This window comes from Amblyomma mixtum, chromosome 9 (assembly GCF_055824585.1).
Source record: "Amblyomma mixtum isolate Tamu chromosome 9, ASM5582458v1, whole genome shotgun sequence".
NCBI classification, from domain to species: domain Eukaryota; kingdom Metazoa; phylum Arthropoda; class Arachnida; order Ixodida; family Ixodidae; genus Amblyomma; species Amblyomma mixtum.
In genome coordinates, this window is record NC_143020.1 from 54915138 (window position 1) to 54941172 (window position 26035).

The 26035-nt window shown below is 45.7% G+C and overlaps 1 protein-coding gene across 1 annotated transcript; it reads right to left on the reverse strand.

Annotated features, from left to right (window-relative positions):
- Positions 1-1278: 1278 nt before the first annotated feature.
- LOC149329087 (b(0,+)-type amino acid transporter 1-like) lies at positions 1279-21477 on the reverse strand. The gene is made up of 6 exons (XM_089562111.1): positions 21334-21477; positions 19190-19291; positions 16868-17128; positions 10368-10493; positions 8135-8231; positions 1279-5486 (listed from the first exon to the last, which is right to left on the reverse strand). Exons 1-6 carry the CDS (start codon positions 21473-21475, stop codon positions 4484-4486), a joined length of 1731 nt encoding a protein of 576 aa, XP_089418237.1. The 5' UTR covers positions 21476-21477; the 3' UTR covers positions 1279-4483.
- Between the last annotated feature and the right edge of the window lie 4558 nt (positions 21478-26035).

The following is a 26035-nucleotide window of genomic DNA, read 5'->3' on the forward strand; positions in this document are numbered from 1 at the left end:
TACCACCTGGATATTCCGTGCAGACACCCGGCCACAAAGCTTATTTTCCTTCTTGTTGGAGGAAAATATACTCGCAGACGTGCCCGCAATAGCTGCCACAATGGTAGAGAAGAGGTCATGCATGGTATCTAACAAATGAACCCGCTCGCGTTGGCGTGGAAACGTTTTGTGCACGTACGTTGGTATTGTTTTTCAAGGCACTATAATTCTATAGAAAGCGTATTACCGTACAAACGGTGCCATCCTCTAGTACTGCAGCCAAAAACTAAATCAGCCAAACGCACTGATTGGTGTTTTCTTCAGCGAAATAATATCATCTGTCAGGCAAATTTGCTTTGCAGGCCCTCTATCGGCTGCAAGCTTGTGCGGCGCTCAACTCTCAAGCTTTGCCAGCCTAATGAGCGGCGCACCTGTAGGGAAAATAAATAATCATAGCTTATGAAAAAAACCCCGTCAAACAGAAACGCAATGCTAAAATCCAAATAGGACTGGTGCTGGGAAATCCGAAGCGGACTTAAAAAAGGAAAAGTGAACTGAAATGCAGAGTAAAATACTTCCGTATAAAGAAAAGCATTTACTCATAAAAAAAACTCAGCGAAGCGTGTTTTGCATTATTTTGAAGATTATTCGGTCTGTACGAAATAATTTCGCCCTATTCGTGAGAGGCGTCGTGTACCGCGTGATTCTTTGATCCACTTTTCGGCACATAAAACCATGTGTACTTCACATTTTTCACGTTCTTAATACACTGATCTAATTAAATTCAAACTTCGTCTCTTTCAATCCCGTTGCACTATTTCTTTAAATAGAAAATGAGTGCTCATCGATTTCCTATGCTACTCACTACTTTTTTTGCCGACTGTGCTGAACAAAGAAACACAAAAATTGAAATTTGGCACTGCCAACTATAATTTCAGTTCTTTATCCACGGCTGTGTTCTTGTGGTTTTTTGGAAGTCTTTGTGTGCAATGCCTTTTTTTCGAGGAACTAATGAGTGAATCTGGCTATGCCGAAGGGGAAAGTGTGTGGTCTCTAGTCGGTCTGGAGCCCAGGATCGGAGAAAATCTCCAGCCCTACCCGTGAACGCTGGTTCTTTTAACTGTACGCAAGTAAGCTGCACCGACGCCGAAAAGAGTTGCAACGACATACAGGTCGATATCAGAATATCAAGCATGAAGTCGGGATCTTCGCTCTGGTCCAGTGCACTCAACTCTTCCTGTAATAATTTTTTATCATTTATCCAAAAACAGTTTGGAATAACACAAATTTTTGGGCAAGGTTGTTTAAAAGGCGAGAAACAGCGGGAAAAAAAACGTGGACGGGAAGAAGGTGACACGGACATGTGTTGACCACACACGCGAACGACAAGTAGCAGCAGACATTAAGTGACACTGATGGATGGCACTTAGTCAGCCGAAGGAGTCGAGGAGCCCGATGTAAAAGAAATAATGAACTATAATAAACCTTGTTGTTTGAACAGTTGGTGCATAACTACGATCTTTATTATAGTTCGGAGAGATTGTACTGGAATGCAATCTCTACAGCACAAAAGACATGGACTCTAAGAGAGAATAAAATTGTCGCTGAGTGATAATTTTATTCGTAATGAGGCCGCGGCATCTGCCCCACTGATGACTAACAAAAAGCACGCACATGCATATGAATAAATGTTCGTTATACACTTTTAAACACCAAGATCATGAGCGCCGATATATTTCATCACGTAACCTCTCCGCCGTCTCCGTCCTTCGGGCATTTTAATTTCAGCGGCTGCTGGCGCACTGGAGCCGTGCTGCAAGGCGCAGTTCCGGCTCTTGCTGTGGGTAACAATCTGGCAGACAGCACAAAAACTTCGTGCGAATGGCCGTAGTGCTCAGGTGGTGCAACGTGTTTTCTGCGAAGAAATGATTTCTTCTCTTTACTACCGATACCTGTCCGACTGGGCCGGCAAACCGGTCATTCTGCGGTGAGTTATTGGTTTTTTTGTTCTCAATTCAGGCCCTAATTCTCTTTGTAGGCCACATTACTCGTTACCAAACTGCGCAGATTACCAACACCATATATTTTAAAACTCCTTGCTTCCCAGGTCACGGCGCTATTACCGTAAAAAAAAACGACGTCTAATGATTTATCTTCCCTCCTTACCAATGTACAGTACTTAAAGCTAAACATGTCAGTGCATATGATCGCCCGATTATTCCCACGTACTTTCTTTTTGTAACTTACGCTAACACCCTCGTTTTCAAAGGAAAACTATGAACGTTACTCACAGGCTGATACAATCCCTGAGAAGCGCTCTTCTATAATCTGGTGGGAGTGAGACTGAAAACTGCACAGCAGTTCTGTTGCCGCCGACGTGGTCAGACAGAATCACTACACAATTTCTTAACATGAGAAATTTCATGAATTCCTTTTGCATATGCGTAGTTCTAAATGCATTTGATGTATTGGACTCTAACCGAAAGTGAGCAAACAAGGTAACAGGCCGCACAGATTGAACTGCTTTCTCTGCTTGACGGCTTCATTGTGGTGGAGTTCACACAATTACTCAACAACGTTCTTCTAATGGACTGCGGCAAATATGTACAGGATTCTTGTGCAGAAATATATGATTATTGGAAAATTGGAAGATACTGTTGTAGAAATATCGAAGAAAATGGTCTATTTATCGATGCGCAGCAAAATCTTTCTTTTCAAGTATTTGCAACGCTTCCATCGAGCTGTTGTATTACAAAAGAAACCAATCGGAAACATTTCTGACATCACCAAAAGCGTTCATAGAAAAAAAAATGGAAGCCTCTCGACGGGACATCAGCGGACACATTAATTGTAACGTATGAAAAGAAATTGCCCTAACTTTTTTTCCCCCAGACACATTTTTTTGTCCAGAATTGCTGGTTATGCGTCGCGAAAGTGCTACGGCGCAATATACAGCATATTACTACCGTGAAGATTAGCAGCTCATCATCGCGTTACCTTATTTACTGCCAGCGCGAAAATAAGCTGATGTGGTTTGTGACATTTCTGGAAATTTTTGGTACAGAAGGTCATGGATTTTCTCTATCTGCACAGAAATCAGGATCAACTCCACAACTAATTTTCACATAAGCGACTAATTTTCACATAAGTAACCAGCCTTGCCAAATATCCTGCCGAGGGACCACACGAACATTTTTTTCTATATCCCTGCTCACTGCTCGAAAAATACGCTTGGTATATCGCTACAACAGAAGCGGCGGAGAACACTTGATATTCGCACACACGCTTCTGGCAGCTCTTTGTAATACGCACCAATGAGACTTGTACGTCATTCGATGAATGTAATTGATTACATGTAATAATTACAATTTCTTTGGATTTCGTAGTGAACTAATTATTTTTTGTAAGGTGTAAAGTTCTCGGTAATACATTTATTGTTTTCGGCAATCACATACTAGTAATCTGTTGAATTTTTTTTTCAAAAAACCTTTTGTAACCAGGACTTCAACAGTGTGGAAAACACTGGTGTGGAGCACGACTTTGTCTCGTTACATTGACTATGATTAGGCTGCGGCACGTGGAAGGATATCTCCAATATGCAAGAACGGCCCGCCTACATTTTGTAATCGCCAACTTCCTCGTTTCGCAATTCAACAGGGCAGCACAACGGAATGTCGTGCTTACCGATCATGGGCTCTGTGCCATCGCAAAGGGCTTTGCGTGGCTTGCAAGTGCTGCGCAAGGTCCACGTATTTCAAAGCAACGCCGTTCCCTACGGCCCATATATTGAGATAGTCTTTGGTGTTGGTACGTGGGCGCTCACAAAGAATCTTTAGTCGTGAGAAAAAATAAAAAAACCAGTGTAGGTGAAACTGCCAACGTATATAATGCAGCCGAGTCTGCACGATGTTCCACCCTAGACGGCTGGCAAATTTTGTAATCCCGCTTTTTCAATTAGAGGAGCCTCAAAGCTTGGAATTCTCATTGGGGCATCCATCAGAATACAGTTAAAGTGTTTTAGCTAGCGGGCTGGTCAACTATTATTGTGTAGCGAACTTTGGTTTTTACAGCTAGGATCCTTATTTACTGAAAGCCTTATAGCTTACGGTAAGTAACATTCATACCAGTCTTAAGGTTTTTTAAAATGCTATTCTCATCACAGCTCCAGTGAAAGGTGTTTTGGGCCTCCACAGGGGTGAAATCAAAACTGTGCCCCGGAGAGAGCCTTCGCCACACCTCAGACCATGCGTCACAAAGCGACGCATCACGTAATCTTGTCGTCACTTTCACGTCACATGTTCATAATATCACGTGTTCTTGTCGCCGCACCCGCGTTGGAGCGCCGGGCGGGCAGAGTACATGTGATAGGCACTTCGCTGTGCGATGGTGCGCTCGTAGGCCTGGCTAGCGCTCACTCTGGCTACGCTGTTTCGGTTTTGCTCGAGTGTGGTCCAAGCTCCTGCTCCTAAAAACGAAGCTTCTACCACGGCGTCAGTAGAAAAGACTAAAACCGTGAGGATATCGAATTGACGCTCCCGTATGTCTCGTCTCTCTGCACTGGAGAGTCAGCAGCCCGCGTGGAAGTATCTCGGCAGCGATGCCGTTTAGACAAAGTCTTCGAATTACTGCCGGTGGAATCCACAGTCAGCACTGCTTCGCTAGGCTTCATTGTATTGTATGACTGCGTATTTGCGTCACCATTTGCAGTAAGTGTGCTCATCTCTGGACACCCGCGGTCGTCGAGCATGAACGTGAGCTCATCGAAACACGGAGCAGAGAGGAGCAACTTCTGAAAGAAGTGGGTCACTATACGTGATGAGCGGCAATCCAAGCTTGCAGCGACGAACACCCCGTAGTACAACGCACCAACAACGTGAACACCTAGAATAACGAAGTATTGGTAGTAATTCACGTGCTCGACCAGCGGTATGATAACAAGAACGATAGAGCTCACCAGCTTGAGAAGGACCACTACAAGGGGCGCCTTGTACGATGCTTGTCTGTCCTTCATCGTGAATCGAAGTACAAGGAGGGAAATAACGACGACCACGTCCCATAGAGTCTCTACAAACACCGACGCCTGGATCAGGACTTCCAGAGTGCCGAAAAAAAGAAAAATAACTGATAGAATGCCTTTGAAAAAGACGCACGTTAGCGGAACGCGGGTCTCGATGGTGACAAGTGAAAGCAAGCGAGGCATGTGACCTTTCCTGGCCGCGGCCAAGGTTAACCGGGGTGCGGTGAAGAAACAAGAGCAGAGCATTCCAAAGACGCTAATGGACACAGCAATGGGAACAGCGGAATAAGCAACGTCGCCCCAAGTCTTCAGGGCAAAGGCTGAGGCGATGGCTTCGGTGCTGATGAGGATGCCGAAGTCCAGCACTACAGCGTAGGCGAGGTTTACCAGGATGTAGATGAAGGTGGTGAAAAGCACACCCGCCATGAGTGACCGCTGGAGATCCTTCGCTGGCTCCGCCATCTCTTCGCCAATGATGGTGATGCATTTCCTGGGACACCGGAAAAGAAAGGATTTTCATTTTTTAGCACTTATCAGTAGGAATTGCGCTTATTGAAAACTATGGAATAGCGCAACAAATATTGTCGCCTTCCATTAGTCGAATGAACTAAACAGCGCTGACTCAAAATTATTTGAAAGAAATTCTAATAATAAGTTCACAAGTTCCCGATAAGTTCCGGACAAGTTGCGCAAGGTTATAATAAGGTTCACCCTATTTGACAATGCGGTGACTGACCGAAATCCGTGGGCCATTCCGAAGCCGCACAGCATGTTGTCACGATCGCTCTACGAGGGATGAAGGGTTCAGCACCGCGACGAGGTTCGTTTGTGCTACGGCGTTCATAATGTCCATACATCGCTCCAAGATTGGACGGAGCGAAAACCCAGGAAGGCTTAAGAAACCCTGTCGTGATTCTTTATTTCCTAGATTATGGCGTAAATCTAGCTCTTTCTGCGCTCATCTTCTCATGCGATGTACTATTTTATTAAGTGTTGTCATCGTACCAGAAGGTCATTATCTGACTTATGTAACAGGACGGTGGTCGAAGTAATAAACTGTGTGTTGCTTCCACCTAATGCAATGCTCACAAAAGTAGCGCATATACTTAAAAATATTCGACCCGTATTCTTCTCTGTTATAATATAAACTTTAGTGCACCGAGACCTTGAACTCCCACCTACCTATCTAATATTCCATTCGTATTCGACTTGGGGTTAACCTCTAGCTTAGTATTCGTACTCGCTTCAGTAGCAAAGCTAAAGTACTTGTTCCAAGACAAGATTTTGACTAAAGCGCGTGTAGCAGGGATGGTAAACGATGAAAAAAAAAACGGCGCCGACATAAAGATCAATGACTCTGATGGCCGTCTTCTTTCCCGGATGTACGCGTCTACCACTGTTCTTCATGACTAATATTTACCACTTTGAGAAAACCGAATCACACCGGCTGCGGCCCCTCATTCCAACTCAGCTCCATGTTTTCTAAAAGCGTACCGTGGTTGCATCGCACCTTCAGCCACCAATACATTGGTCACCAGTATACGAAAGATCGTTGGGTCTCGTGACTGCCGTATTTCAAATGACGCTGTTAGTTTTCACCTTCATTGTGAACAAGATTTCCGTGTGAGAACTGAAACGTCATTTTATCTTTCTTTCCGGCCGCTCTATTATTTATTTCATAATCTGCAGTTTTAGTAAGAGTCTAGGCTTTGGAACTGTAGTATTGCACGCCCCTACCTCTGAGTGCTTTTTCTTAGCCGGGAAAGGTTTGGCTGAAATTGGCGCTTCATTAAGTTTCTTCATTATTGCTGGTAGTTTGAGCTAGGTAGGGTGCGGCTGTGAACTGGATGGCGGCTCCAGATCACGCATCTCAATACGCCGTTTTCTTAACTTGAAGAGTCAGAAGCACTTAACGCCTTTTTTAAGGAAAGACTAAAGTTTTACGGAAGTCTTTCATCCGTTTGCCAAATTAATTTGCCTTAAAATAATTTGTTCATGTCTCCCCACGCCATCCTGCGTAAAGGGATGAATCTTGAATCATGCGAAATCATGCCCTTTTGAATCATGCGAAATTGCTCTAAAGGAATTTCTTTTTGAAAAGAGCAACCCTCAAAGTTAGGTAATCTGATTGCTACCAATGTACTTCCATAAAATGGTCGGAACTAATCCTGAGGAAACCTGACCAGTATTAAAAAATTTCTGCAGGGGTATCCTAATAACCGAGAGCTCCGTCTATTATCCGATGGCTGAAAAGTCTCAGTACTCAGTCTGAGGAGCACAAAACTTTTCAGAAGAATTGTAATGCAACGGGAAAGAAAGTTGGCTTATATTGCTGTCAGCAACTTTAGAAGTGTAAGAAGAAATGTGCCATCCGTATACCCACCATACGGTTTACCAGTATTTCGAGCTTCTATGTTTCGGCTTGCCTTGCCAGAGTCATTTGCTTTTGCTCTGTGCTCAGCTGTGCTGTGTCTACCACACACGATGTATTTCTCATGCCTCTGTTATCTTTATTCTGGGAAGGTGCATCTGCCAGTCCATTTGGTTTCAACGATTTTCGCGGCACCCTTGCGTAGGCGGCAATGCTTTTCTTCACGAACAAGGACACAGAGTTTCAAGGTTCTACTGATTTTTAGTGTTGTCAATGAATTACATTAAGACAAAGAAAAAGGGTCGTCTTGGATGATATTGTAAGCTTGCATGGGGGCCTTATCTCAAAGCAAGTTATTATACTTCTGAGCGCCATTTCTCATCAAGGGTCTTGTATGACTTACTGCGTTGGTAAACAATGCCAGAGCAGTAAGGGACCGTGATTCTTTACGCTTAGCCGCCGCGGTGGCTCAGTGGCTATGGGGCTCGGCTGCTGACCCAAAAGACGCGGGTTCGATCCCGGCCGCGGCGGCTGGAATTTCTTTGGAGGAGAAATTCTAGAGGCCCGTGTACTGTGCGATGTCAGTGCACGTTAAAGAACCCCAGGTGGTCGAAATTTCCGGAGCCCTCCACTACGGCGTCTCTCATAGCCTTAGTCTCTTTGGGACGTTAAACCTCATAAACCAACCAACCAATCTTTACGCTTAGGCGTCAGATCTGTTTATGCTAATTCTTAGCCTTGCAGTGGTTATAAAAGTACCTATTTACCATCCAGAGAAAGAAAGCAGGGCTCCGTAAAAGGCGTCCACGATCCCAGCCGTCGTAACGTGAGTAGAGAATAGCGGAGCTTGTAGTTGGCTGCCACCTGCGCGCAAGGATGTATCAAAAGCTTGCAAGGACGTATTCTCACCCAACGTAACTTAGCCACTCTACTAGACACAAGAACAGCTGAATATACCTATCAGTCATTAGTGAGGAGCCTGAGAGCCAGAGTCTGAGAGTCCGAAGATAACAACCATATCTTAAGAAGACGCGTGATCAGCGTTCTGAACGTGACAAGAAAACCAAGGAACTTTCTTCTCCGTAAAATCTTTCCTACATTGACCAGCTACTTATACAGGAAATGAGAACCTTATTAAACCTCTGCCATGCAGAGAAAATGTCGGCAAAGTAGCGCTGAAGATAGTGTTTTTTAATATTTCGGAGTGTGTAAAGAGGCTCCATCGGGAAGGTTTGGAAGTGCGAACTTCGCAACTAGATTAGATAAGGTTGGGCCGAAAGCAATGATTTTGCCGCATATGCATAGACGCGCTGCGACGCTGTCCACGGAACTGAGATTGATGTCTTCTAGTAGTCCTATTTTCACTTCTTTCTTAAGATAAATATTAGTGACAGTTTTTGATTACACTTGTACGGGAAGCCTTCAAGGGTTGCTTTTTTTTTTCAAAGCTTGCCTGAATAAAAGTACTTTTTGACTCTGTTCGCATTTGCTGCCAAAGACTGTCCGAGCAAGATACCCGGAACTCGCCTCTGTGGACGAACCACAGCAGCCCCCTTTTTCTCTCGCGGTAATATTAAGAAACTGCCTGACCGTGAGCTATAAAGGGTATCTGAATCAAAAAGTACAAACTAATACTCTTAACGACGTGCCGCAGCGTGTGCAGTCCGATAGCGTTCTAGCTATCGTATCCTCCAGGCAGCGGCAAGTCTAGACGTTTTTCTTTTACATATTAGGACCTTTCCCTACTAATATCAAACCGTCGTATGCCGCAGCTTTTGCGATATATTTTCAGCGAGCTCCCTCAGGTAGAATAAGCTGTATGTTTAGGGCCAAGGTCTTAGCCCACTCACCCCGTGACAACAGCGGCAGATCAATTGTACTCTCTCCTAGTGAAGCGTAGGAGCACTATGAAAATGACACTTAGCATAGGCAGATAAAAGGTTGAAATCCCTAGAGTGTAAGCACGGTGGAGCCGCCAGCGACTACTTTCCAATTTGGCCATAGTTCGCTGGCAGTTACGATTTCTTAGCTCATCGATGGAAGAAAACGAGCCAGCGTTCTAATGTGCGACTCTCTTTTTAACGTTAGCCATGGTGTGTTTAATACAACGGAAAGCATGTGCCATGAAGCTACGACAACATAAATTAAATACACAAACGAGCAGCAAACGTAGAACATTCATAGGTACAAGCAACATCCCAAAAGACCGAAACGAAAGTGCATGTACACGAAGACACCGCACTTTGGAGATGTTAAAAGTGGCTCCGACGCCTTTACGAGCCGTCTACACCTTCGCAGTGCGTAGATTCGACGTGCTTGCACGGCCCCACGCAGATAACACAATCCTGCATCCGGTGGTGAACAAGGATGCTTTTAGTTCTTGGTGGTGGTGTTATCTGCGCGTCGAGACAGTTCTATGAACTTCAGCTACCGCTGTAAGGGTGACATCTAGCTAAACACAATAGCATCGTGGTAGCACATGTAAGTGTCCCCTTTCCGTTGATTGATTTCGAAGTGTAAAAGATTGCGCAGAAGGAGAAGTGGTATAATCATCTCGAGCCTCAAAGATTTGTGCTTTCTTCAAGACAAGGCGATACGGTGATGATGTCTCATTTGGTCATATTTTATCTTCAAGGTCGCCTGAGGTAAAATTATGCCGAAATTAAACATGTAATCCCGCGCGGGTTGCATTTGCATGATATGCGAGAAATTGTGTGACCTCTGCCCTTCATTTCGTAGATGGTGTAATCTAGAGCGGAAAAACGTTTCCGACTGACAGTGATCAAAACGCTTATTTTAGACACCTGCTACCGCCACTTTTTAGGAAAGCATTACAGCACTTGTGGCGTGACTTGGTTTTGATAAACGCAGTGCTCTATCGAAGATACGTAGTTTTCCTTCCGTGGGAGGAAAATAATTATCACCCATTTACTAGTATGGCGTAATTCGTGACAGAGTTCTGAAAGGTAACTGTGTGCCGCGCAGGAAAAAAAAGCATACCGTTGGCAAAGGAAACCGCGGCCGTGATGACAATGGACAGGAGTATCAAGCACTTAATGGCAGAGAGCGTCTCTTGCACCCAAGACGAAGATTTGTTGGAAATGCAGTTGAGGGCAGTTGCCAAGCCTGGAATAGAGCGAGGCTTTAGTTCAACGCAACGTAGTTAGAAAGCAGATTTCTTTCGTTAATGATACCGCTAGATAACTCGAGCTGCTGAATTTGTGCCATTCTGTGAACTTCGGCATTGCTGCGTACTTCTGCCATTAAAAATTGTCGCCTTAAAATGATGGCGCCAGCTGACAACTATCCTACTCAGACAAATAAGTACGACACTCGGGGATGCTTTATTTCAGCGCTGCCATTATGGATTATTCCTGCGTATGAATGAAGAAATTTTGTTGTTATTTTGAATGCTAATTTAAGTAATAGATGCATTTTATCGCATAGAACATGTTTGCTCGTTCATGCTATTTGTTTATTCAAGAATTTTTTCCAACATTTGAAACACGCATTCTATTAGCGGAATTTTCTTCAGTTATGTAGGCCATGCTGTGGCATGTGAAATGAGCACATATGCCCTCTAAATGTCGTATTGTTGTAAGGTTGTTTAATTATGCACAATCTAGTGGGTGCCGCATGCGACCATCTCTCTGAGCCACAAAGAATAAGAAGGCCGCCGCGGTGGCTCAGTGGCTACGGTGCTCGGCTGCTGGCCCGAAAGACGCGGGTTCGATGCCGGCCGCGGCGGCTGAATTTCTTTGGAGGAGAAATTCGAGGCCAGTGTACTGTGCGATGTCAGTGCACGTTAAAGAACCCCAGGTGGTCGAAATTTCCGGAGCCCTCCACAACGGCGTCTCTCATAGCCTTAGTCGCTTTGGAACGTTAAACCCCATAAACCAAACCAAACCAAACCATAAAGAATAAGAAGCTTCCGCGAGCACCTGAGGAACACTCCACGAGGTCACGTGATCTGGTTACACTATTGCCACTAACACCAACACAGAACAGGCGAATTAGCCAATAACTGGCGCGGTGCAATGTGAGCATAGAAAGGGAACCAGCGAAAATAGACGCAAGACAAGAACAAAGAAGGCACACACCACAACGCTGGACTTACAACTGATTTATTGCGATGAAGAATTGATCATTTTAAAAGAATTTCCTGCCTGCGCACACACCCTACAGACAATACACTTCGCGCACCACATGGTGACATGGCTACTAAAATGATAAAAACTTGCACTCCTTTTCGGTGATAATCACAGACGGCTCGCTGACGCATTTCTGTTTATTCTTTGTGATCATGAATGCCTCCAATAGCTCATGCTTACGTTTAGATTTCCCCCGCCCGATAATGCTGGTAGTGTGAAAACTAGGAGAACATTTGCAGTCCTTTACATGCAAGGCTAGGTTGCTGCCTGTGCCAGTGCCTAAAGTTGTGCGATGTTGCCTCAGGCGCTCAGTCAAGCATGCTCCGGTTTGGCCTATGTAGAATTTACCGCATGACAATGGCATTGAATACACCACGCCCACTGCGCATGTGGTGAACATAGTCTGGTGCTTCGTTTTACAAACACCAGTTCTGCGCAGGTCTCCAGAGGTTTGGGCGCACAAACCGGACAGTTTGCAAGGAGCAGAAAATGCCATAGTCACACCAAACTTCTGAGCCAGTTTCTTCAGACCATCTGAAGTCTTGTGGAAGTAAGGCATGACTTCCACCTTTCTTGGTTGCACTTCTACTGGCCTGGCAGCCTTTGAAGATAACTTCAGTTTTTTCCCCAGTAGAAGTGCAACCAAGAAAGGTGGAAGTCATGTCTTACTTCCACAAGACTTCACATGGTCTGAAGAAAGTGGCTCAGAAGTTTGGTGTCACTATGGCATTTTCTGCTCCTTGCAAACTGTCCGGTTTGTGCGCCCAAACCTCTGCAGACCTGCGCAGAACTGGTGTTTGCAAAACGAAACACCAGACTATGTTCACCACATGCGCAGTGGGCGTGGTGTATTCAATCCCATTGTCATGCGGGAAATTCTACATAGGCCAAACCGGAGCATGCTTGACTGAGCGCCTGAGGCAACATCGCACAACTTTAGGCACTGGCACAGGCAGCAATCTAGCCTTGCATGTAAAGGACTGCAAATGTTCTCCTAGTTTTCACACTACCAGCATTATCGGGCGGGGGAAATCTAAACGTGAGCGTGAGCTATTGGAGGCATTCATGATCAGAAAGAATAAACAGAAATGCGTCAGCGAGCCGTCTGTGATTATCACCGAAAAGGAGTGCAAGTTTTTATCATTATAGTAGCCATGTCACCATGTAGTGCGCGAAGTGTATTGTCTGTAGGGTGTGTGCGCAGGCAAGAAATTCTTTTAAAATGATCAATTCTTCATCGCAATAAATCAGTTGTAAGTCCAGCGTTGTGGTGTGTGCCTTCTTTGTTCTTGTCTTGCGTCTATTTTCGCTGGTTCCCTTTCTATGCAATATGAACCAACTAGCCCAGCAGTTTGCACTCCTGCAATATGAGTTATCATTGGTTGGGCGTATGTCCAGTTGCGATGTACAGAGTACGTTGTATGAACGCAGGGCTGCAAATAACGCATACTTACCTCCTCTTAACTCTTTCGCTACCGCGCCATAGGCGATCGTTCGCATATGATCGATTTAAATCGCCCGCGCAAAAAAGCTAATTTTGGAGCGTTGTGGACGTGCTCCGCCATCTAGTTAGCGAGCTCAACAACTGCTCTTTCGATTGCAGCCTTGGTTTCAGTGTTTTGACATGAGGGGGCGCCGTGAAAAATAAAACTTTGAACGGCCGCAGCACCGTCAGCCGGAGAAAATGGCGTCCGCGTCGCCGCGCGCTCCTCGGAAGCGAAAGCTGACACCGAGCACGTCGGCCGGTTTCAGTTTCGTTTTTTGCGACGAAAGCAGCGGTTATTAGTCGGGCAACAATGTACAAACGTTGGATTTCGGTTTCGGCAGCAAGACTTCGCCTCGGGAGCCTGGAACGTCAGCGCGTACTTGCATGTAAGTTCTGTTTTCGTTCGCTGTGTGTTTTCTGCGGTGCTTACGGTTTGTAATTGATGACAGTGGTTTATTTTTGTGCTTCAGGGTCTTGACAACGTATGGCGAAGACAGTTTGCCAAATGCTCAAGGTCGCGTCGCGTTTTTCAACCAAGACAACAGCTAGGTGTCCATATCGGCACATCGCTGCGGAGCGGCGCTCGGAGATTCGCTCGAGTTCTCGACTTTTTTTTGATGCTCTTCACGGCGGAAATGATGAAGATCGTGTGCGGAAACACTAATAAGTATGCATGGATGAAGATTTTCAGCAAATTCGGCGTGACGGCTCATGGGAAGACGTGCATCTGTTGGAGATTCTGATGTTCATTGGAATCATCATATACATTGGAATTGTTGACCTGCCACGACTGTATCTCTACTGAAATACCAGAATAATCTATTCTGGCTCTCTGCCATCAAAAATCTTTTCTCAAAATTGGTTTTTCGCTTTTTTTGTTTTTGTTTTTTTGCACGTAATGGACCCGGATGATTCAGTGGCGGCAGCTTCTATTGGCAACACTTGAAAAGTGTCCTGGCTTTTGAACCACATCGATAAAACTTATTTCATCGATCCTGATGTTTTAGAGCGTGCCTAAAATGCCAAATTTTATCAGCTGGCTTTCAGGGAGCAGCTCATTCAAGAAATCTTCGGGTATGATGAGGGAAAAGAAGTCCACGCCCCCAATCCTCTCATAGAATCCATTCAACACCAACCGAAAAGAATGAAAAAAAGAAGAAACTACAAGCTCGGCTATCAGAGAACAAGGGAGGAACAAAGATAAAACCTTATGTGAAGCACTTGTCAGTCTACCTCTACTTCACATCTTCACCTCTGACTGCTCTTCACAGTGGCACCACAGTCATGACCCCTGACTTGACAAGCCATGGAAAGTGCAGTAAATTTTTCTCATAGCTGAAACTGTGAATAATGACAGCTATAAACATGTGCAACAGTTTGTATATTCCAGTTTTCCTCTAATCAAGTTCGGGCTTAGTGCAGCCGGTAATTTCTGTTTTTGCTATTTACTTTTTTTGTGTTTTTAGCAAATTTCACAAATAAATGTTCATTTACTTTTGCACACACAACTCTAGTGTTTGTTTCATTCAGAAGTGTAACTAATAAGCTACAATTTCATGCATTGCAATATGTGCTGGGTGTATTAGTTCTTGAGAAAAAAAATTTTCTTTCAATACGCTCCAAATCGTGCATTTTTCCGCGGTAGCGAAAGAGTTAAAGCGCAACGTGACGCTTGTTGAAACTTTGAATGGGAGTATATACTTTACGAAAATTCGGCATTTCTTCATTTTAAAGACGCTTTTGAAAAAGGTTCAGGGTGTACTTTGTTGGCCTAGAGTTCGGTGAGGCGAAAGCCTCAAGCGCGGCGTTGCTGCTTATGTCACTGATGTGTGGTTAAGATGTTAAGCTTCGCCACTAAGAGTGGAACGCGACAGCCTCTTGCAACGCTGCCAGGGAGTCGACAGAACGCCATTGCCCGTTCGGCTCTACGCCTTGCTCGTCGGTAAATTGGTTTTTGAGGAAAGGAAATGTATATATCTCGCATATCTCGGTGGAGACCTGAAGCTCGCCGTCACGGGAAGGGAGGAAGATGGGAATGAACGAAGACACCTTATTCACTAGACGCGCCTTTGTTCAATCCAAACTATCGAGCTGGCATGGCGGAGTGGTTAGCGTGCTCGTCTCTCACTCCGGAGACCCTGGTTCGATTCCGCAACTCGACTAATATCTACTCGGTTTTATTTACTACCTTACTTTGCAAGGTAGAAAGATTAATTAGGCTAATTGGTCAATTAACTAATTAACTAGATTCAGTCCAGCTTACTTCGAGCATCACTGTACCATCCCTTTAATTGGTTGCATGGTTACTAGCCAAAGCACAGTTGGGCCTATTTGAAATTCGCGAACTCTGACGTCACGGCCATTGTGACGAATTGAAAAGCGTGACATTTCTGCCGACAACTCCTGCTTACAACGATGAGGAATTCAAGGGTTCCGCCTTAAAATTTCAGCATTCTAAGGATCTCGGCAATCTGACAAAACAAAATCAAAGACCCTAGATTGTCACGACACTTTTCGCGATTGCCCTTCTGCCGTAATTGTTGCTAGCTGTGGCATGTGACGTCGTGACTCACAGCTAAGCAAGTGGTGTACGTCGCAGTTGTCCAAATGGCGTCATTGCCCGGGGACAGCATTCCAGCGTTACATGTTTACATAAATTGAAAAGCTAGAGTTGAGGGAAATAAAGCTGCGGGCTCACTGCTTCCGCTTGTACTAGTTCCGCTACGACCGATTCCAGACAATAAATTAATAATTATGTATTTTCCTACTCGGCAGATATCAAGCCCTTGATGTATTTACGGGGCGATGCCTTATAGCCTTTGGCGAGACGTCAGTGCTCTTTTTATATGGTTTAATTTCCTCAGCACTCACCACATGGGCAACACGCCCTTAGTACAGCATGAAAACGCGAGTGTTTTGTCACGACACATTACGGCGCCATTTACACCCGATAAAATTCCATGTATAGTGACAGGTGCAAAGTACCCAAGCTTTACTGACCTCAGGCGCATCAGGCGGAATGCTCTGTCGACCAGACTTCGCCCCACCACTCAAGTGCAGATTCACAATGGCCCGGGCCACATAATCCAGTGATTGCCGCATCGCAGCTTCACTTGCTTTTAAAAGCCTGCGACGGCGTTCTCTAGCGCTCTTTAATATTGCTTCTCTTCGGCCCAGAGCTCAATCATCACGACACCAAGAGGTAGGGGAAGCGAATGACCAATCACTGGCACGTCATGTTTGCCTGCGGAACACCTCTAGCCACCTAACTGCAGCCGCATTCAGGCGGGCCATGTCACAGGGACCACGCCCGTTCATTTGTCGCACAGCCATCTCAGAGGTTCTTTACAGAGACCGAAGTAGGGCAGAAGAATCTCGTCACACATGTAAAGCGCGTCGTCATGCTCCCGTCGTTATTCGTCGGTGCTCCTACCGACGAACCAGTGCGGTATGAGTGAGGGCGTGATTATTCAACTAGCAGAAGCGTTGGCAGAAGCGAGTAATTAGAGAGATCGAAAAGAAATGGCAAAAACGAATCGTTTCAAAGTTCGGCTTTTGTTTAGCTTTCCACTCGGCCACAAGTGCGCCAATTTTCGATTGCATTCCATTTCTTTCACCTTTTCACTATGTGATTCATTTTAACGAGGTCATTTCCGGAGCTCATCTTCGTAACTGGCTCAAGCACAGTGATGAGAGCAAAAAAAAATGAAATGGAATGTTTGCATTATAATTGCCCTGCTTTCAGTAACGACGCAAAACAACGATGCTGGTGCTGTTCTACATCAAGGAAGGTCTGTGTACAACTTTTGTTGTATAATGCGCCACGATATGCGAAAGATGGTCCACTACTCAGAAACGCTTACACGTAAATGCGACTCCCACCAGGGCGCTGATGGCGTACGGTGGCGGGCAGTCCTTGTAGACAACGCTAAGCGCGTACGTGGAGAAGGTAACGCCTTGGGTGGCGCTGCCCAGGGGATCCGAGAGAAGAACGAAGCTCCAGGCGCACATGAAAGCGGTCATGTCACCCGCCCGGCCCAGGCGTTTGCCGGCGGCCATAACATAAGCGTAGTCGCCGCCGCACGCCGGTAACACGGCTGCAAGTTCGGCGTAGCAGAGACCTCCTGCAGAAAGCAGCATCCAGAAACAATCCTTAACTTGTAAGGTGCCGCCTTAGCTTTCTTCCTACGCATGTTAGCGGTTAGGCTTAAGATTGGTAGCTGCATTTATGGTCATGGGGTCGCGTAAGTCACATTAAGAGGTTAATGCGATAGCGATGGGTTCTAGATCCATTACGCGCGGATGGAAGTTGGCAGAAACCACAACATCCAAGGAACAGTGCGAGAGACTGGCCTTTCAACATGTGGAGTGTTCGGCTGCGAAGATGGCACAGTTGTCCAATGCTGCTGCAAGCGAAACCCATCAATTCGTGACGCCGCGGTTTGAGTCCCGCTCACGGCCACAAGGTGAATTAATATTTTTATTACTTAATCCCCAACCTGACACACAACGTACACTTTCTACACTTTCTCTCCCCGGTAGCGATGTCGATACTGTTGCAGCTTGCCAGCTCCTCAGGTGATGATGGATTTTGAAATTCGGTTTCGCACTTTGATTGGTCTTTTGGTGAATCCTAAGCTAGCCACGCCAATGTGCGTGTCCAGAATTTCATTACCGAAAGCTTTAAACTTGGTGCGGCCACAATGTTTGTTTTATGCGCTTGACTAAACATTACTTCCGGAGAAGCTTCTGGCTAATGTAAACCACGTATGTCCGAGTTAAAGATCACATACCTTACTGCCGATTTGACGCTTGCTTTTTAAGGTAAGCCTTAACCTGTCTGTATGCGTGCGTGCGTGCGTGCGTGCGTGCGTGCGTGCGTGCGTGCGTGCGTGCGTGCGTGCGTGCGCGCGCGCGCGTGTGTGTGTGTGCGCGCGCGTGCGCTGGCATTCAATGGTACCCATAAAAGATTGTTCACTCGTGTAACCGTGCAGGTGGCGGTTAAATAATGATTGATCGCGCGAGGTTACTCGAGACAACCTGAATCCCACAAGCCCCATCGGTGGCAGCATCTGCCATCCCAGGGCAGTGGCGCACCGCTAATGAGGATTCCCAGGGATGTATGAATGCTAAGTACAGAAAGACCAAATCTGCATATATGTGCATTAACCTATTAGCTATCGCATCGTACAATAAGGCGGAGTTCGGGGTTTGGTACGGCGGCGTTCCCTTCACTAATTTAGAGCACAGGTGAAAAGGGGTGCTACGGCTACGTTGAACCGTGCAAGAGTAGAATTGCGAGCTTCGTGACATCGGGTAACATTATGACGCAGCGCGCCACGACGGCGTTCAAAGTGAGCTGGCGGGCTTACGCCTTCTCACAGGTAAGCAGTGTGAAATCTTTCTGCCGACTTTTTTTTTTTTTTGAAGAAATCACCTGCCACGGTGGCTCTGTGGTTAGGGCGCTCGTCTACAGTGCGTAGTACCCGGGTTCGAACCCAACCTGAGCAGTACATGCCCAGTGGAAAGGTAAATGAGCTGTAGAAATTTTCCGTGCGTGCTTTAGAACCCATACTAAGTATCACGTGCAAGAAGGATGCCTTGAGGCCCTGTAGTTCCTTATCATTTAAAAATAATTTGCGAAATATTAATTAAGCGCCATTTTCTGCCAACAGTAGATATTAATGCGACTGCTACATACACCGTACTGTGGCCGTGCTCTCCATGAAGCAGGAAAACTTAAGACTGCGCATTAGAAACGCTACACTATTTTATCTTGGTGGTAAATTTATTGATTTATGTTCTGTGTTAATTAGCTGGAGTAAAACGAAGAAAAGGACATGGGCAGAACATGTAAAGCTTAAAGCCAAGACCCCGTGTCCTTTTAAGGTGTCTATGTGGATGCCAACCAAAGGAAAACGTAATCAAAGCTGGCCGGGAATCATTCGAGTGAGAACATTGAATATTTGCTTTGAATAATATGGCCGCAGTTGGCGCTTAAAGAGGTCGTTGGGAAAAGCCTCTACCCCGCAGTTAACGAATATCTGCTACTGTTGATGATCTATCTCTGCTATGCTGTAAACATTTAGTTTGAAACTAATTTTGCCATTATTCACTGATACAGTCTTGCGGCAATGCGTAATAGTTGTGGAGCCTTTATATTATCATTAGTAGTAGCTACTTACCCATTATAGATATGACTCCACTCAAACTCCATATTAAGAGTGCCATCCCAACAGATCCGGAATTTCGAAATATTGAGCTAGGAGTCACGAAGATGCCAGAGCCTGCAAAAAAAAGAATGAAATGAGCGAATTTAAGTCTTTTAGATGCATACAGCAATGAAATAAAATGTGAAACTAATTAACCTAAAGGACTGCTGCACTAGTAACGCATCTTGACGAATATAAATTCTTGTTCTTTGCTTTATCGATTCTGCATAATGGTATATTTAATTCGGTGTCCTATGTTGTCTTTTACTGTATGCATTTACTTTATGTCTCACAACTAGAACTTGAGCAAATGGTTGAGCAACGTTTCGACATGGGCACTTGTGTTTCTCCGGCCAAGATGGTCTCCAGTCCTGTTCTCGAAAGAGCTGTAACCAGACAGACTCCTTCCTCGAGCCATCAAACACTTCACGCTCTAAGGAATGTAATCTTTTTGCCGCCGCTGTGGCTCAGTGGCTATGGTGCTCGGCTGCTGGCCCAAAAGACGCGGGTTCGATCCCGGCCGCGGCGGTTGAATTTCTTTGGAAGATAAATTTGAGGCCCGTGTACTGTGCGATGTCAGTGCATGTTAAAGAACCCCAGGTGGTCGAAATTTCCGGAGCCCTCCACTACGGCGTCTCTCATAGCCTCAGTCGCTTTGGGACGTTAAACCCCCAAAACAAAACCAAACCAAACCGAATGTAATCTTTCCAATACCCCTAATGTGTATATGGCACCTTAAATCATCGAGGCATTTTAAGTGCTTCCTTCTTTGAGATGCTCGTTGTCCTGGTACTGTGAAATTCATAGAGAGAATAATATTTTTAAAATAACAGATGGCAGCTGTCAAAGTTGGCACTGCGAAGAAATTTGCAGTATTTGGTGCATGTATTACAAGGTTGAATTACCGTAAAGGAACTATTTGGTCAGCAAGGTGTTTTATGTTTTTGGTCATTGGATGGCTCAAATTGAGACTCAAATTTACGTATCGTTCTCATATCTAATAAATACTTGCCGTGCGGCAGAACTTTTTCAGCATCTCAGCCCACCAAAGATATAGGAGGTGCCAGTATGATGGCGATATTAAAATTTCATGATGTAGTTTTTCTTTCTGCATAATTTTATTCAAAATTGGTCACGTAACGCAAATTGCACAGTGTGGATTTTATTCTATGGGACTGATAGTATTTCGCTGTTATCCCTGGCATGCACGTTACCAATATAAGGTCCTAGCAGTTTACAGTAACACTTTATCATCGACTTCGTCTTAATGCTGCATATACAAACGGCTTACGATACCGTTTTAGACAAATGGACAGTCCGCACTGTGACAACTGTGCCGCGATAGAAACTGTGGAGCATATCTTGCTTGAGTGTCCTGCATATACTACCGAGCGTGCGTACTATGAACATTGCATGCAGAAGCTCTGCTCAGTGCCCCTTACAATGGACAAAGTTTTAGGTCCCTTAGCCTGCCTTAGGCAACAGAGACTTGCAATGACTTTTCTATTCACATATTTAAAAGACATTGGACATCTTGATAAGCTTTAAACTCACTTGCACGTCACCTTCATGCATTCTTCATGCAGTGAACTTCGTCAGCCCATTTGACGGACTATGCTCTCCATCACTCCATAGGTTACATCAATTCTCGCCATTGCATCCTTAGTACCCATTTCATGGCCGCATTTTATCTTCGTTTTTTTTTTACCTCTTCCACTCTGCTCTCCTTCTGTCTTTATCTCCCAAATTCCCCTCCCTACGCAGAGTAGCATGCCAGCGATTTTTAAACGCCGGCTAAATTCTCTGCTCTTCATTAAAGAGTCTCTCTCTCTCTCTCTACAGTACAGGTCTCGGTGCCTCACTTGAGCCTCAGACAACCAGCTTTCATAGAACTCTCTATGACGTAAAAGCAAAGGGCGTCACTTTTAATAACGTTTCTACCTTGTGCATGCAAGTCATGTTACACAGAGGAGCACTGCTGTAGGCTGGGGTATTGAGATCAAGATATTACTGTAACTCAGATCGTGTTTTGACTGCTGCCTGCTGTGAATGAATTAAACTTCCCGCCATACTGCCTGTATTGCTTGCTCATTTGTCAGAATGGACACTGAACGTACCGATACAGTTCCCAAGGACGAAAGCAGTACCGCCTACCCAGCCAAGCTGCCTCTTCAAGCGGATTTTGCTGTCAACTGCCTTTGCCCCTGTGTCTTTTGCGCGTTCGTGATTTGTCGTGATGCCTTCCGCCGACGTCGCCATAACTACCCGGCCGCCTCTCGTCCGGCAGGCTGGGGCTGCGAATGCAAGGAAAATAAGCATAAAAATAAACTTCAGTGATCACGTCATATACCCCTCGCTACTCCGCTACCACATCCCTATCTGGCATTGTTGTCTTGTCGCTCAGTTCCCTAATTCTAGCGTTGAAATTTGAGCTTTACAGACTATCTACGCACGCAGTCGTTCATTTATGAATATAAAATTCAGACATTTAGGGACACTAATAAAGTTCACAAGGTTTTCCATTTGGCGATTGAATTTACCTTTCGAGTGACGTTCCTTTCCTATTTTCGGTTTCCTGAATGCTCTTTTGTCGCAGCCGGGACAACCGAGCGCTGTTTATGGCAAGAAGAGTGCATTCAAGATAGCGTTTCATAAAAAGTAATTATAGAGTTAATTCACTTGGAGCCATCCGACTTGCTTATAAATCCGTGAAGTTTCTCCTCTAGTCGCCACATGGCGCAATTACTTTCCCTGCTGACACAGGTCTCCCGCCAAGCACAACTCCAAGGCTGCTATAACTCGACGCCGGAAGGAAATAATATTTGGGCGCTTATATTCAGTTGAGAAAATAGCCTCGGATTTTACCGCGAAACGCTATTTTAAGTGTTGAAGGGAAGCGCTAAAATAATCAGACACTACCGTCTAGGTATTGTCAGCGTTTTTTAAGGAAACCTAGCTACCACGGTGTGCAAGCAAAAATATCTGATAAAGGTAGAGTTTTTCACACGGCTGATGAGCAATCAGCTAACATAAAAACTGGGCAGCAAAATGAAACTAATGCGTCTATAGTAAGATACAACTTAAATAAACAGCAGTTGCTAGCATTGTGTTCCAGTCCGCGGTCACGGTCCTGTATTGCTGTGTTGGCCAATCACAGCAGTAAACGAAATTAGCTTTTATGCGAAGCATATTAACGTAGGTTTCGGGCCTTTGCGCGACGCCCGGCGGTGGCCACCATTGACCTTGAAGTGAGATCACATGATGCGACGTCACGTGATGACGTCACACCGGCTGCAGATGGGGCCTCATATCGCGCCGTCGGACGTCGCCCGGCGGAGGCCTCCACGCTTCGGTTCGCGCCGTCGCGCGCGACGCGGCGGCGGCGCCACCATCGCTGCATCACGTGATATGTGACGTCACGCCAGGGATGAAGTTATGGAGGAAGGAAAAAAAAGAGGAGAGGCCGTCACGTGACATTTTGTGAAGCCGGAAACAAGCTCGGCGCCATCTTACTTCGGCGGGCTTCTGTTTACATTTCGCCGCCGCGCCGATTGCGCGCGCGTTTCAAAGCCAACGAAGGAGCGTGCTACCGCATGGGCGCAGGCCCCCGTGCGAGTAGCGCTTGGCTGCTTGCCGGTTTAGGGTGCCCTATGCCCATGCTGGTGTTCGTCAGCGGAAAAGTTAATAAAGCGGAAATAACCGTGTCAAACAGGCGGCTACTTCCAGTTAGTGCTTCGTACTGCGTCGTATTCGTGCCGTCTCCAACTGCTCGGCCCTGGCCACAATTGGTTGCAGCCGGGAAAAATGCTTATCTCAACTCTTGTAAGCGCAGGAAGTGACCTCCGCTTTCAATTACTGCGGTGACGCATCTTGACATGCAGTACCCGTCGCCACTTCTGGCTACGTTTTTTTTTTTTTCTGACGGTGGAGATTATAAGCTTCGGTGTTCCTCTCCCGTGTGCTTTCCTTTTGCCTTTTCTACGTACAGGTGAATACCAACCTTTACCACCCGATTCTTGGCCGATCCCCCAGAGTGGGTATGTGCCATTCTGTCGTAGGCTACAACAACAACAACAACAACCACTGAGGGACCGCCGCAGTTTTTCGTACTCCGGTGTTCGATTTCGCGTTGCACGCCACAATATGAACGAATACACTTGAGCCCGGCACGTCCCAGAGGCAAATAGCTCGCTAGACGCTTCAAATGTTACACGCCTCAAACGGGCATGTAACAAAGTTTCTGTATACTAAGAGCAAAGCGAGCGCAGCTGCTTCCTTTACAATATCGCTCTCCGCCCATGTCATGGCCCCCGCCGCTCAAACAAGCGCAATCGTCGAAAAACGAAAATGACAGTTATACCGACGTCAGTGACAATCGCTGGAGCGTTGCAAGAACACGCATAGGTAGCTTCACTGCCGATGTAAACGGGAGCGCGAATGGCACACACACACTGCACGTACAGGACGCGAAACGTCCGCACAATGCGCCGACGACCGCTCTAGCGCACGCCGTATTGAATCACTGGTGAACGAACAGCGCGAATGCAGCGGCGGTCTCCCGACGGCTCCGAGCAGTGACGCAGTAGACGAAATGCCCGTGCGATCGTGGTCGCCGAGCACGTTGAAATCAATGCACGCAACAACGAGAGTTTTGCAGCGAATTCCATCTGAGATATGAGTGAACGGCGCCAACGTCAGCCTGTGAGCACGATCAAAAACAAACTCGAGCAGTTGAGGAAAGCACGCCTGCGCCGCACCTCAAATGCTACGCCGCGGCCGTCTGCTATCGCCTGGTTCGTAAACAGCAACTATGACGCCGTTGCTAAGCTGCCGGAGTAAGATGGCCCCCCAATCGAGAAAAAACCACGTGATTTCCTCCACACTTTTCTCCCAGGGTTCTGTGTGAAAAGGGCCTCTCCTCTTTTTTTCCTTCCTCCATGGATGAAGCGGCGCGCGCCCGCCGTCGGGTCAGTCTCTGTGCCCGCAACCGCGCAAGCGTCTTTGCGCCGGGCGTGTATGCGGTCAAGATGCCTCCAAACGCTAAGGACGTTAATAATAAGAATGCAAAACGAAGGCTGCTTCGCATCCACTGGGCTTAACCTTGATAAGCCTACAACTTTTTTTGATATTTCACTCTAACAAACAAGCCATGCATCAAAATTCTAGAGCTTGGTTTCTTGTGATTAGCTTCTGGTTTAGGTTACAGGAAAAATTTTAACAACGTACCCCTTTTTTGTCGTGGAGAAATTCTGTGCGGCGGTCCTTAATGTGGACGGAGCTTCACTGCAGGCTAAAGTTGTTGACGACTTCAAATCTTCACTTCGGAAGTGATCGTCCTACTGAATGACATGTCGCGACAATAACACTTCAATGAGTTAAAGTTTGCGTTAGCATGCAGTTAATTTTCGTAGGAGCATAGCCACCCGCGCCCAGCCTGAAGTACGACATTACAACTGAGTAACAACTCGGTACCGGTTGCTGGTTCTTTTCGCCAGTACAAACGCGCGTCTATCGTCCCTGTTGGCGACTGCACCTGCAAAAACAGCTGCCTGTTTGCAGCTGCTCCCAGCAACAGCCTGTATGCAGCTATGGCACGCAATTTTGTCGTTTGGTGGCACCGACCGCCACCCTACACTTCGCCGGATTGAGACTGTGAGCAATTAAAGTAAGCCATCAGCGAGACTAAAGGCATGCTTAATTTGTAAACGTCATTTGGGAACACGCATAAGAAGGCAGCATTCGGTAGCTGTGAAATGATCCCAACGTCACCCATATCTATCGCATTATAGTTATTTTTGTGGTAAAAGGACCCGCCTAAGTAGAGGTTTTGCAAATGCTAGAATTAGGAATAATTACTTCGGAAAGCACAAATATTGGAGCAAGCCTTTGTTTAAGGGTTCTAGGCTAATACATTTAGATCAATTGCAGGATGAGAAAAATGGTGCGCTGCATTAGTAGCTTAATTAGTAACAATTAATTTCACGTGCCCTTATTCTAAAGTTGCTTGCACTACACTGAAGAACATCAGGCATGGCAATATCTATGTTCCCGCTGGCAAAAAGGTTTATGGTGAGTGGTATGCACAATATTTTGTCCCCTGATTTCGGAATAACCGTCAGATTGACGAAAAATGAAACATCTCGCTCCTAAAATGCCGAAGCTTCTATCCTCTCATAGGTAACCTCGTAAGCTTCAATCTGCGAACTCCGTCATGGGCATTGCAGAGAAAATTTATAAAAGGTTTTCTCACTTGGTGAGAAATTTTTCATTTCTGCGGCAGTATAGTTCGCTTATATTTGATTTTGTTGCCCGTATTTTATCTTGATCGCAGTGGCTTAGTTTAGCCAAATCCAGAGCTTTGTTTCGCTGTTGCTTAATGATTGCTTTTTTGTGTATATTGCTATCCCTTTTACATTTCATCTTTGGCTACGGCTACCAGCACAACACTGCTGAATATTTTCCATTTTGAGGGAAGTCAATAAATTACAATGAATTGGTTTTTATTGAATTACTTAATTTTTCTGAAAACATCGCTCTTGGTGTCCGTCCTATGTTCTTGCATCTTGCTAAAGTTCATGACTTGGACTAGATTGGGAGAGCACGCTAACTTCTAACTTTACAGAATTAGCGAAAAATACGCGAGTACCTAAACAAGGACACAAGGCAACGCTGGACAAACATTGCACGCATGCGCAACAAGAATGGATGCGAACGTACAGTCGGGAATAAAAGTTTGTGGACCACGTGTTGCTCGAACGAAGCTGATAGCTCTGCTATTAGCCGGCGGCTAAGGCCACACTTGTAGAGATGGAAGAACGA